The sequence below is a fragment of the Schistocerca gregaria genome, chromosome 8 (assembly GCF_023897955.1).
Source record: "Schistocerca gregaria isolate iqSchGreg1 chromosome 8, iqSchGreg1.2, whole genome shotgun sequence".
Taxonomy (NCBI): domain Eukaryota; kingdom Metazoa; phylum Arthropoda; class Insecta; order Orthoptera; family Acrididae; genus Schistocerca; species Schistocerca gregaria.
In genome coordinates, this window is record NC_064927.1 from 269,328,833 (window position 1) to 269,343,138 (window position 14,306).

A 14,306-nucleotide genomic window follows, 5' to 3' on the forward strand; every position below is an offset into this window, starting at 1 on the left:
GAACAACATAAAATCTGATAACTTCACTCAAATTATAACTTTCTGAGGATGTTGTACACTAGTTTCAAACTTATCTTGTCTGATGTAGAATCAAATATTCGAAAACAGGACACAAAATGCAGCAACCTAAACCATCAAGTGATGGCCTTTTCACTACTCTTCGAGTTTTACAAACTGTGTTTTACTACATACTGTATTTTATTATAAACGTAGTTTATTTATGTTTGTGTCAACATTAAAAAACAGCTAAAATTTGAAGACATCTCTTCTGCCCCTTTAGTTCCCCTTCTGGTGAAACAGAGAAATCTGTAAATTAAGTTCACACTTCCTTAGCTATGGTGGCCAATGATATACATTTACAGATTCTAATAGTACAGTTGTTTTGGTCTATATGTGTTTGTGTCATCATCCTTTTCGACAATGACATTTATGTAACGGTATTGAAGACTCAAAACTTTAGCAATTTCGAGGAAAACTTCCAGCAATATGCAAGTTCAGCAAATAGTTGCAGCGAGATGGAAGGAACTGCCCCCACTAACATAAAAAAAAGAGCTGCTTCCGGAAGTTAGAAAAACTCTTGGAAGTCAACTTGCTGGTTGAGTTTCCAAGTGAAAGAACTTGCAGAAGTATTAGTTAGTCAACACATGGCTTTACAGGAATTTTTTGTGTTCATATGTCAGTGTCAAAGTGAAAACCCTCCCAGTGAGCTGTATATGTTAACATGATCAGTGTCAAAGTGAAAACCCTCCCAGTGAGCTGTATATATTAACATGACCGCTTGCAGTACAGGGATGTATACTGGCCCCAGATCGAACCTTCCTGGCAGTTTAATGATGTGGGGTCCGGCTGCTGGTCCGCCAGGTGTGGTTCTTTAGTGGCTTCCCGCACCCCACTAGGTTAATACCAGGTTGGCTTTCATGTTTGCCTCACATATGTGGTACGCAAATATGTATAACACTTTCTAACACTTGCATACTGAATTTACTCTATACATAGACAGAGTGGGTATGTTGCTTTTGTCCTGAGGAGGGGGTGAATAGGAGACTGATGACCATAGCTGTTTGGTATCCTTAAACACTCAAACCTTGTGAGAAAACACAGTTGTTACTTCAGAAATTGAAGTTGTCTCTGTTGTGGGACCCAAAACACATAGCCTATCAAATTAGAACTAAGAATCAGTACATTCTAGAAGATATTACATGAGGTTTTAAAAAAACTGACACCACAACACAGAGAGAAATCAATAAGTTGTGCACTTACAATAAAACAAATTAGAATAAGTGACAGAGTGAAATTTACAATTAGCTCCTACACAGCAAGGAAAACAGAGGTATAATTTGATAACTGAAACACTTTTAACTTTCTACAAACAGTATTAATTTCCTTTGATTATAAATGTATTGCATTTATCTTTAAGCTAATATTAAAAATTCAGCTAATGCATAAAGATGCCTGAATTTCCATTCTATTTTCCCATCTAGCAAAACAAAGTTCTTGGTAAATCCATCCCACGGTTCCTTTCCTGATAATTGCCATTACATATGTTTAGGAATTCTGCGAAAGTAAAATGTGCCATGCGGTTCATAATCGGAATTGCTGTGATCTCCTCTTCCATTAAAAGTTTTGGAGAGCTCAAATTGCCTTGGTAATTTTGCTCAGGGTTTCTTTCTTTGGAAGAACTGAAGTTTGTAACGTTTTAAAACAACTTTCAGACATATTTGTCGATCTAGAGAGCCATTAATTAAACACCTGATTTTGCTTTGATAGATCTCTGAAATGGTAAGGCTTCATAATATATATTTTTAGAACAAATGCATTTTCGACAGCAGTAAAATATTACTTCTGAAGACTTTTTGACATTAAAGTTCAAGGAAAGTATTACACCCAAAAGATTCTGACAGTTTATGATTATAGAAACTCCAATCATCAGATATTCCACCATTACTGCCCAAATTAAATTATAAGCTCGATAGTCTGGTCCATGAAACTACAGATGTAACTTTCCTGGGAGCATGCACCTTTACTGTATGGTTAAATGATGATGGCGTCCTCATGGGTAAAATATTCTGGATGTAAAATAGTCCCCCATTCGGTTCTCTAGGGGGAGGGGGGGGTCTACTCAGTAGGATGTTGTTATAAGGAGTGTAGAATGTCAGATTCATTAATCAGGCAGGTAGGATAGAGAATTTAAAAAGGGAAAAGGATAGGTTAAAGTTAGATATAGGGGAAATTAACGAAGTTCGATGGCAATTGAAACAAGAGATTTGGTCAGGTGAATACAGGAGTATAAATACAAAATCAAATAGGGGTAATGCAGGAGTAGGTTCAGTAAACAATACAAAACAGTAGCATGAATATGCAGCTACGAACAGCATAGTGAACGCATTATTGGCTGTCTGGTATAAGTTTGCAAAGAGCGTAACTTAATCATAGCTAACACTTTGTTTAAGAATCACGAAAGAAGGTTTTATATGTGGAAGAGGCCTGGAGACGCTGGAAGGTTTCAGATAGATTATATAATGGTAAAACATAGATTTAGGAACCAGGGGCAGATGTGGACTCTGAACACAATTTGTTAGTTATGAACTGTAAATTAAAACTGGTAGAAGTCAACCTCAGAGAAGATTAGTTTGGAGTATGTAGAAATGTTGGAGCATGTGAGGCAATTGCCGGCCAGTGTGGCCAAGTGGTTCTAGGCGCTTCAGTCTGAAACCACGAGACCGCTACGGTCGCAGGTTCGAATCCTGCCATGGGCATGGATGTGTGTGATGTCCTTAGGTTAGTTAGGTTTAAGTAGCTCTAAGCCATTTTTTGTGAGGCAATACTGACCCTGTGACATATCTTCAAAGAAAAATTAAGGAAAGCCAAACCTACGTTTCTAGCTTTTGTAGACTTAGAGAAAGCTTCTGACAATGTTGACTGGAATACTATCTTTCAAATGCTGAAGGTGGCAGAGGTTAAGTACAGGGATTTAGAGACTATTTACAATTTGTACAGAAACCAGATGGCAATTATAAGATTTGAGGGGCATTAAAGGAAAGCAGTGGTTGAGAAAGGGGCGAGTCAGGGTTGTAGTCTATCCCCGATGTTATTCAATCTGTATATTGAGCAAGCAGTAAAGAAAGCCTAGCCGGCTGGAGTGGCCGTGCGGTTCTAGGCGCTACAGTCTGGAGCCGAGCGACCGCTCCGGTCGCAGGTTCGAATCTTGCCTCGGGCATGGATGTGTGTGATGTCCTTAGGTTAGTTAGGTTTAATTAGTTCTAAGTTCTAGGGGACTGCTGACCTCAGATGTTAAGTCGCATAGTGCTCAAAGCCATTTGAACCATTTGAAAGCAGACCTGGAGTGGAAGTTAAAATCCATGGAAAAGGAATAAAAACCTTGAGGTTTTGCTGATGACACTGTAATTCTGTCAGAGACAGGAAAGGACCTGGAAAAGAAGCTGAACAGAATGGACAATGTCTTGAAAGGAGAATATAAAATGAACAGCAACAAACTCGAAACGAAGATAATGGAATGTAGTCGAATTAAATCAGATGATGCTGAGAAAATTAGATTAGGAAATGAGACTCTTTAAAGTAGTAGATGAGTTTTGCTATTTGGGTAACAAAATAACTGGTGATGGTCGAAGTAGAGAGCATATAAAATGTAGATTGGCTATTGCTAGGAAAGCACTTCTGGAGAATAGAAATTTGTTGACATCGAGTATAGATTTAATTGTCCGGATGTCTTTTCTAATTCAATTTCCATGGAGTGTAGCGGCCCGCCCAGTTAGTCGTGTGGTCTAAAGCACTGCTTTCTAGATGGGAAGATGTGCCGGTTCCTGTTACGAATCTGTCTGATTGATTAGTGTCGAGGTCCTGTGTGCCGATCAGTCTGTGGATGGTTTTTAAGGCGGATTTCCATCTACCTCGGTGAATGCGGACTGGTTCCCCTTATTCCGCCTCAGTTACACTATGTCAGATATTCCTGCGCTAACACGTTCTCCACGTATACATACACCATAATCACTCTACCATGCAAACGTTGAGATTACACTTGTCTGATGTGAGACATTCCCAGGGGGGTCCGTTGGAGGGCTGAACCGCACAATAACCCTGGGTTCAGTGTGGGGTGGTGGAGGGCTGAGTGGACTGCTGTAGCCTGTAGTGGGGTTGTGCACCACTGTGGACTGCAACAGGGACAATTCCTCTCCGTCGTTTCTAGGTCCCCAGTTCGATATAGTACAATACAATACGATGGAGTGTAGCCATTTATGGAAACGAAACATAGACGATAAATGATTTGGACAAGATGAGAATAGAAGGTTTTGGAAATGTGGTGCTACAGAAGAATGCTGAAGATTAGATGGATAGATCTTGTAATTAATGAGGAGGTACTGAATAGAATTGGGGAGAAGAGGGATTTGTGGCACAATCTGACCAAAAGAAGGGATCAGTTGGTAGGACACGTTCTAAGGGATCAAGCGACCACCAATTTGGTATTGGAGGGATGCATGGAGGGCCTAAGTCGTCGAGGGAAACCAACAGATAAATACACTGGAGATGAAGAAGCTTGCATAGGATAGAGTAGCATGGATAGCTGCATCAAACCAGTCTCTGGCGCCTTATTTTTTCGGAGCTGTTTTCATGCCATAGCATCAACATTTTTGAAGATCTATTTTCTAAACCCTTATCCATTTGTAACCATTCTGCTTCTGTTGAGGCTAACTAAAATTACAGAAAACAATTATATCTGAAATTTAGCCTTTTGAACAATAAGATTTATACAACATTATCGTATTTATTTCAGGTATCAGACAATGAAAATAAGGAAAATGAATGTGACTTAAATATTCTTTTGGAGGAAAACTTTACTGAAACAGAAGCTACAAGAACACCTTTCGCAAGGAAGAAACTCAGTCAGGCAAGTTTTGATATCATTTTTCGGAATGCATTAGAAGTGGTTCGGAAGCCTATTGCTGAATATCAGGTGTTTGAAGACTATGTTGTTCCTGAGCTTAGATCGTTATAACAAGCATCAAGTAAAAATAAATTAAAATATATGAATTGAATCAATTTTCGAACTTTCTGCGGAGTAAGATACTAGGATTTCTGATGACAGAAATTTCACTTCAACAATGTGTACACTGTCAGATGAAGAAATTATTTTACTTGATACTGCCTAAGTGGATCATTTACGAGGTAACTGTTCTGTAAATGTTTACTGAGCTTATGGGCTAGCAAAATACTAACCTTCAAATATTATCTTTTCAAAAATTTGAAATAGGGCCTCACAGCATTCGAGAACGATAGCAGAAATCGTGCAAATATGGACTTGCGGAGATATGTGAGCGAGTGGAAAGAATCTCTTCAGAATACACAAATTAAATAAATACAGGGGTAATTACTGAAAATAAATATTTCGTTTTTTCACATTTAAATGTTTTATTTCCTTATTTACATCTATACTCGCCAAACCACTCTGAAGTGCATGCCTTATGGTACATCCAATTGGAACAGTTATTAAGACTTTTTTCCGATTCATATTCCGTGAGGAGTGCAGGAAGAACTACTGTTTAAATGCATTTGTAGACAATTTAATGAATCTAATCTTGTCCTCGCGATCCCTACAGGAGCGATACGTGTGATGTTCTGGTATATTCCTAGAGTCATCATTTAAGCCTTTCTTGAAACATTGTAACTGGTTTTTTTTTTTTTTTTTTTTGATAATTTACGTCTGCCAGTTCAGTTTCTTCCACACCAATGTGACACTCTCCCATGCGCCAGGCAAACCTTTGACGGGTTGTGCTACCCCTCTCTGTATTCATTTAATATCCCCTGTTAGTCTTATTTGGTACAGGTCCCACACAATTGAGAAATATTGTAGAATGGGTCATGTCGGTCATTTGTGAGTTAAAAATCGAAGGACACCTAAAAGGCCATCCATTGGTGACAGAGGTGGCTGCATATTTGTCCTTTTTTTTTTACGTATACTTGACTATGCAGTTGACAAGAGAAGTTCAGAACTTGAATACGACGTTCTCAAAAGATTTTTTTTTCAGCGATGTTTCTTGAACACTTAGACTTGAACGACTACATTCTCATTTGTAATCTTCTGGTTGCCTATCCCACGATATTACTGTAGTGGAAGCACTTCCTCAAGTTCTTACAGCAAGTTCATGAAATCATCGTGACGAAGTGACTCACAGACGAGAAATTGCGCATGTTTTTGTTGTAATGTAAGCACCTCAACAAATGAAAAACCTCAGCAAGTACTTTCAGAAGTTACTTGCTAGCAAACACACGCCTTTAAGTTTGATATCTTTCCTTTTTCAAACTTTGGAGTACTTGGTCGTGGAAGTGGGGGAGGGAAGCTATGTGTGTTGGTTGCGTTGATACGGTTGCGGTAGTCGTTAGGGAGTGGGGTTATATTTCTTTCGTGAGAAATTAAGCAGTTTATAATTATTTTCTTTGTAGGCGTTCACCATGAATCACAACGCATCAGAAGGAAAACTAGAGTTGGTGAGTATTTGTGCAACACTGGAAAATTCAGCATGTTTTTAGGCTACATGTTTTATATATCTCTAATTAACAGGAACGAACTGCGAAATCTAGGGTTCTGTTAAGGTGAGGGAATAGTTTGTAGCTGGTGTTGTGCTTGAACTCGGTTTGTTATGGGGAAATACACGCAGAGACTCTCCGTCCTTCTCCCGCGCGTTATGGTATTCAACACGCCACGTTAACTATGTTTTTTCTGTTGTAGGAATGGGGAAACGAGAAACTGCAAAAGGCGCAGAAGCAGATCGAAGAAAATCCGTTCGACCTAGAGGCATGGAGTCTCCTTATCCGCGAAGCTCAGACCAAGTGGATTGGAGAAATGCGTCCTCTGTTTGAGAAACTAGTCACGACGTTTCCCAGTGCTGGAAGATACTGGAAGATTTATATAGAACAAGAGGTATGGATAATAATGGGGCAGTTAGTGGAAATATTGACCATCCCCGTTCTTAACTTTGAGTCGTATTGCATTACTATAAATGACTTGTGCTTTGTTTTGCCTTTTAGCACAAAATTGTTTGCTCTAAAAGTGACATTAATGAGCGCCCGTGACATGGTGACCTAAGGGCTATAAATTTTTACGTGGTAACACTGGTTCTACTATGTACGGCATTTTTTGCTACAGTCAACTTTCACCTTTTATTTGTGTTTTGAATAGATTTGTAAAAATTGAGCCTTGGCTAGAAGAATATTTGCAAATGAAGCTATGCTGCATGGACAGTTATTTTTCTGATAAGTTATGAAATGCACTACATAATTATTTGAGTTTCACTATACTTACCTGCACCTATTGCAATTTGTAAATGTGGTGTTTTGACTGAGATCATTATGACTTGCCGTAGAATAGCATTGTAATGACACAGAAGCAAGCAGTGCCTATTTATGATTTAATGTCTTCTCTCTATCCATTTTACCTCTTATGGGCTGGCTTGTTATGCTTGTCTAATGCTTGGTAATGTTTTTTGAGCACTAGATTCCTTAGAAATTCTTTGGTAGACCTTGGACAATAGGTTTTTTCCTCCTGTCATTGGTAACTTCAAAGTCCATTGTTTATGGAGATTTGTCATTATCTTGAGTATTTGTGGCTGGTAGGACACACCCTGGAATCTTTGACAGACTGATTTGTAGTATGCCCAAAGGTCTAGATTATGTTGGTGACTTTTTTCCTTTAAGCCAGTGAATGTGAAAGCAGAAAATCTGGTTGTGGTAACAAATTGCCAAGTAGCGAAGCCTAATGGTTACATCTTTGCCATATTGAAAAATGCGAGGGGAGTCCAATACATAACTTTTACCTTATAATTATTTGCATGACATATTTGTTGTCTTTACCATCTCAGGGATCAGGCTCAGTTTTCAACCTAAGGTGACTGTGGGCCAAAGTATGCATCGGTCTCAATAGGCCCCATAACCTGTATTCCTTAAAGGCTGCAAAATAATTGTCAGTGTTTAGTTCTGTCTCTGTTTGCACATATCTTATAATAGTAAAGAATCAAAGGTGGCAGCCAGTATTGGTAGGTTCAGTCAACCAAGTAAAGTATTTGAATGGGACTGTACATGTGTATGATGGAGTGCATGACTGCCTCAAAATGTGCAGGTGCGAGCATATTGTATTGTTGGGGAGAAAATTGAGAGGTGGAATTGACATCAGTTAGAGAAATAAGAAATTTGAGTTGCTGGGCAGTCTGTAGTAATCCTTAGTACTTAAAATACTATTTATTTGTATTTTCAACTTCCTCACACTGCTTCCTCTGCTCCTTGTAAATTTGTCACCTACCTACTTGGCTTTGACATAAACTTTGTTACATTTCAGTTTGTCACCACAATCAAGGTTTCTTATAATTTTAAGTATTACCATTTGTTGCCTTTACAAACTCATGTCAAGACCATCACTTTCCAACCTACCATGTACATCTGACCATGGCACACATTCACATGGAGCTACAAAGCTTTTGTGTTTCATCTGAAATTAAAGTGTGTCCCCATCCTTCCATAATCTAATGGGACTGATGACCTCTCTTTTTCGTCCCCTCCAATCACCCAATTTGTTGTATGGAAATGTCATTATAACTCATACTTAATACTAATGTTAATGAGGTAAATGCATAAAGTGAGTTGAAGGTCATCTAAACAATTCAAGAAATACATATGTTTTGAAATACAGGTGCCATTTGGTTGAGAGCTTGTTTTATTTTAGCACACTGGACTCACATTCGGGAGGATGGCAGTTCAGACCCGCATCTGGCCATCCTGATTTAGGTTTTCTGTGATTTCCCTAAATTGTTTCAGGTAAATTCTGGGATGGTTCCTTTGAAAGACCACGGCAGACTTCCTTCCCCATCCTTCCATAATCTAATGGGACTGATGACCTCTCTGTTTCGTCCCCTCCAATCAGCCAATTTGTTGTATGGAAATTTAATGGACTACCCACTAAATGAAACCAGTTCATATTTTTGACCACAGACTTGTTCCAGATTAGAACTTCATAGATTACCTATACCACCTTCCTTTTTACTGATTCCAACCCGATATGGAGAAATTGAAATCACTGATAATAGCTGTACAATTTGACCGTGATAAAATAAATATAGTGTACATAAGCCACTTGTTGAAATCCTGCATGTGTAAAATGTGTGCTGTGACAAGAATTACTCATTCCACATTCGTTGGCTTTGGAATTCAGTCATCTTCCAACCTAACCTAGACCTCATGCTACAAGACTCTTTCAACTACTTAATCCATCAACATCTATCCTACCAACAGAGAACTTTTTTGATAACTTCTCATAGCACTCAGACCCTGCATAGCTGACCTTTTCAATTCCTCATCCTCCAAGACTCCCAAACCTTTCACAAAATCCAGAAACTTAACAAATAGAAATCGCCCCGAAGACACCCCACACACCCACCTCTACATGCTCCCCAAAATCCACAAACCCAATAATCCTTAATGTCTCAGTGTAGTTGGCTATTTCTACATGCTCCCCAAAATCCACAAACCCAATAATCCTTAACGTCTCAGTGTAGTTGGCTATTTTATTCCCACCAAACGAATTTCAGCTGTTGACAAACACTTTGAACCAATTGCCTGAAACCCATCCTTTTACATTGATGCTAAACACTTCTTCACTGACTCCATCACTCCTCTATACGTGTCTTGGTACCACATGCTGCCAGCCTTCACAGCACTACTCACGTTTCTGTGCTGCAAGCCTGTGCTTCCACTATCCCTTTCCCCATCTGCATTTCTTGAACACGGCACATGTTTTAGGGTCTCGGTTTTATGTTTCACTTCTGGTGCATTCTATACCTTTTCATTAGTAAGTGCATGGTCCCCATCATTGGGTTTGACCTGCCACTACTTTTCCAAATTTTTCAGAAGTGCAAGTAGTGCAGGAAAGGTCACCTCAGTGTGGTGTCTGTTCTACCTTTGTGCTTTCCACCTTATCACCCTTCCTTTACAATAAGGTAGCATGCCCAAAATTTCATGGTGACCATCCTATTGCGAGAAGGTAGTAAAGTACCTGCACAGTAGTAGGTCTGTGACCACACGGGGATCGCACTGTTGGTACTTGAGCTGACTCCTCACCATGCATACCATGGAGTATCTGCCCATTATGACTGGAGCACAGGGACTTCAAGCAATGGATCACTGGCCAGGTAGCCTTTGCTGTGGCCGAGAGGAGCCCAAGGGAAGAGTCCCCATTTGAAATGGGTGACACTATGGCAGATGACTTGCATATGAAATGGAAGAAACTTTTTCCCACTGGTGGTCACATGGCCCCAGTGGTCTCTTCAGAAGAGAAAAAATCTTTCAATGCAGATAGCTATAACCCCAAAATGTTTCCTTCCCTGATAAGCTGTGGGAGGAACATGGGGCTATACGATAAGCAGAGAAATATTCCTCCCAATACCTGGTTCTTACAAGGACAGATGGGATTCCTTTTTGAACACAAGGCCTTTATTCTTTGTAGAGACTATAGAGGACTGGGTTGGGGAAGTAGCCACCATCTCCAAAATGAAGAGTAGATCAGTTTTGATTAAAACTGTATCCCCTGCCCAGTCATGGGCGTTGCTTTCTTGTGACAAGCTGGGTAACATTCTGGTGACTATCACTCCCCATAATAGTCTAAACATAGTTCAAGGCATCATTTTCCATTGTGAGTTCCTCTTGCAGTCTGATGATGAGCTAGCACCAACTTGGAGCAACAGAGTGTAAATTTTGTTTGTCATGTCCATAGGTTGCTACCAGGACCTTTATCTTAGACTTTGAAAGTGATTCATTGCCTAAAAAGGACAAGGTGGTGGTATACCAATGTGACGTGAAACTGTATGTCCCCTAGCCCCTCAACCCCCCTTCCCACCCCAGTCACATCTTCGCATTGCAACACCAGTCCAGTCTGTAGGCATTGCGGGTGGCCGTAGCATGCAAACATTCCTTGTACTCCTCCCTGTCCCCGTCGACTGCACTGTCTTTCAGAGACAATAAGAAATGCATGAATATAAAACTCTGGACAGACTGATGTACCAAGAGAGACCAAGAAAAAGTGTCTACAGCCTGCACTCGTCACAATGTCGTATGTAACACCCATGATTTTGCCCCCTCTGCCAAAGATACTCTCCATTACACATCATACAGTGAACCCTCAGGGCTTGCTCAGCCATGCATGCCCTCTCCTGATAGTTCGGGATATCTTCCTGCTGGTTCCCCGTCATCCACTTTTGGAATGATGGCTCCCCACTATTGTGGACACTAATCCCCATCCCCCATCTGGAGATACATGAACTTTGGAATCTCACGCCAGTAATGTGTCCCTTGGTACACTCCCCTCCAATGCTTCTGCCAGCCTGTATCTGGATTCCAGCCATTGGCTGAAGGAGCTGCTGGTTGTAGGGCATCATGATCTTCTTCAATCCCTGTAACTAATTCAGGGAAGCTCTGTCATCCAAACCCCCTAAAGATACAAAAGACAGAAAGATGTCTTCGAAGATGAAGTAAGTTCAGGTGGCTCTCACACCAACGAATCCCACATGCTCTTCTTTTGTGGTCACAGCAGTGGTCCCAGGTTACCCCCCCCCCCCCCCCCCCCCCCACACACACTGATCCAGATCACACCACACAATGTGTGTCTCAACCTGTGACAGCAGGTGACCCTGTGACAATCTGCCTGCTTGGTCCCTTCACTCCCTCACAATGTGCAGACTGCACAATTAAGTGGAATTGAAGTGCTTTTTTACCACCACCTGTCTGATCTATGACCTCTCTTAAGCTCCTCCCCTGCTTTCTGCATTGCCCTTCTTGGCTACTGGGATATTTGAATAATTGCTGCAGTTATGATGTCAAGTGGAGTTTGTACATATGTTCTGGACTCTACATACAGTAACGTGTGACTCTTAATAAAACTTTGAAGGCTATGGCTGTTCAGGGAAGGGCATTTCAGGATTTTACCATCTGTAATACTTAATCCCTCCTGATCATGGAGTGCCTCAGAATGTATTTGTAATTGGCCACAGTAAAGACATCGAAAGTTTACTGGCAGATCTTGGCCCCTGTCTCTTTAATACTGGGTACTTCTACACACTTCATTGTAGCACTTACTCGGCCATTGATCTTTATATTTGCAGCTCTGGTCTTCTCACATCCATCCACTGGAGGATCCACAGTGAGCTGTGTTTTAGTGACCGTTTCCCAATCTTCCTGTCTCTCCCTCAGCGTCATTGCCCTGGGTGCTTGCCTAGATGGACTCTCAACATTGCCAGCTGGGATGCTTTCACCTCCACCGTTTGAGCTACTGCAAAGTGGAGGCATTGATGAGGCTGTTTAGAATGCAACAGCAGCCATTCTGGTGGCAGCCAAATTAGAGGTCCCCTATTCTTTGGGATCTCCCTGTCGAAAGGTAGTACCTCGGGGACCTCGAAAATCGTCATGGCCATTAGGGATTGTAGGCAGGCTTTCCAGCCCCATAGGCACCATCCATCAATCGAGCATCTCGTTGCCTTCAACTGGCTCTGTACCTGGTCCCCCACTTAAAAAAACAAGGAAGCAAGAATGCTGTGAACAATACATTTCAACCGTTGAACCACGTACGCATCCTTCACAGGTAAAGATTTTAAACATGGCTGCCTTCACAGGTTTCGGCAAAGATAAGAAGCTTCTATGGATACCAGTTCTCAACAGGTGTCTTTGGTATTTCTTCGAACAGTTCTGTTTTCACTGATCCAGATATTGTAGTTGAACATTTTGCTCTGCATTGTCAGGGTGTATACGACCTGGGAGATCCAGGAAAAACCTGGGAATTTTTTCATCCAGGAGAAAACCGAGAAATACCCAGGATATTTTTAGAATTCTGGGAATTTTTCATTGTTTCAGTTTTCAGTTAAATTTTGTAAGGATATTACTAACAAAGGATATTACTGTATCCCGCTGCTCCATAATAATACTCAACAATAAAACATGAACGATAGAAAAAACCAAAATAACTTAAATTGCAAAGGAAATGCGCAATATAGAATAACGAAATGTAGTGCTCATGCAAGTGTCTGCCAATTGAAAATGTGTCAAAGGCTTTAGGAAGGCTATGCAGTGCTTCATAACATGAAGTTGCAACTGTTTACATTCGATTTGTTTTTGCAGTTACACGCGGGCACGTGCGCAGTTGAGTCACGTTTTAGTAGTAGATTCTCCTGCTTCTGGCTATAGGAATGTGGCTGTTGGCTGTGCAAGCAGTCGCAGCAAGCAGCTAGATGCTACCGAGAAAAGGGGCACCAAATTCATATTCTTGAGGAAAAAAAATTTGTTTCACAAATCACCTAGCATCCAGCGCACATTTCTCTGTTGATTATTCATATGATTTTGAAATGCTTACCTGTTGGTTTTTGAACATTTTTTAACACATTTTAAGCTGATTTGGTTTGTGAATGATCAGCATTGTTATAATAACTAGCGAATTTCATATATTCAGACTACCAGAATGGAAATAAACATCTGACAGGAATAATAGTTGAGAGAGAATATGTATTATGTTCTCGGTGTATCCAAGAAAATGAAATTTTGACAGAAATCTTTTGGCCAGATTGCTACACTTTGTAAGGGCCAGTACTACAGTCCCCAGCTAGCAGCCGCGTAAGTTCTATTCTGGAAGTATAACGCCTAACCAGAAAATAATTGCGGGATAACTAAACCTGTCATTCTGGCAGGGTTAGTGAAGTTAATCGGCAAACAAATTTTGACATTGGCCGCAATAGCTACATAATTTGTGATGACAAGATTGTTTGTTAGAATGAGGAAGGAGAAGAAATGGGGTTATCACAAAATTATGGAAGAATAAGATGATTTCCAAATTTATAAAAAAAATTCGTAATACTACTTTTCCATTTCATGCTTGAGAAGCTGGTGTGTACTAACGAAATGTGAAAAGATTTCCTAAAATAAAGCTTTTTGCTTGTAGTAGGCCTAATAGGCATTTGATATTGGTACTTCCTGAATTACATTCTGTCGTGTTATAAAAATGGCCATTTGTGCCAAAACTGTCTTGTTTATTTGGTGTGTTACAAAATTGCTGCCATATTAGAAAGGCCTATTTTGTTTTATCTAGCACAGTGACAAAATAGATGTAATCAGATAAAGAAACCACACCAGTCTTGGGTATTATTTGTATTAAAAGCTGTTTCAGTATTTAACAACATGTCTACTTTTCATGTAGCAATGCGTTTGATGAACTTTGATGAGGTAATAGATTCTTTCGCAGAAAGGAAGGCATGTCATGTAAAGCTGTA

At 40.2% G+C, this 14,306-nt stretch overlaps 1 protein-coding gene across 1 annotated transcript in view; it reads left to right on the plus strand.

The window, feature by feature from the left end:
• Window positions 1–6,257: 6,257 nt before the first annotated feature.
• The window catches only part of LOC126284615 (protein suppressor of forked), a 109,567-nt gene continuing 101,518 nt past the window's right edge, over window positions 6,258–14,306 (plus strand). Inside the window, exons 1-2 of the mRNA XM_049983681.1 lie at window positions 6,258–6,501; window positions 6,743–6,934. Of these exons, the coding sequence (XP_049839638.1) occupies window positions 6,466–6,501; window positions 6,743–6,934 (228 nt within the window). The 5' untranslated portion in view covers window positions 6,258–6,465. The remainder of the gene's footprint in view (window positions 6,502–6,742; window positions 6,935–14,306) is intronic.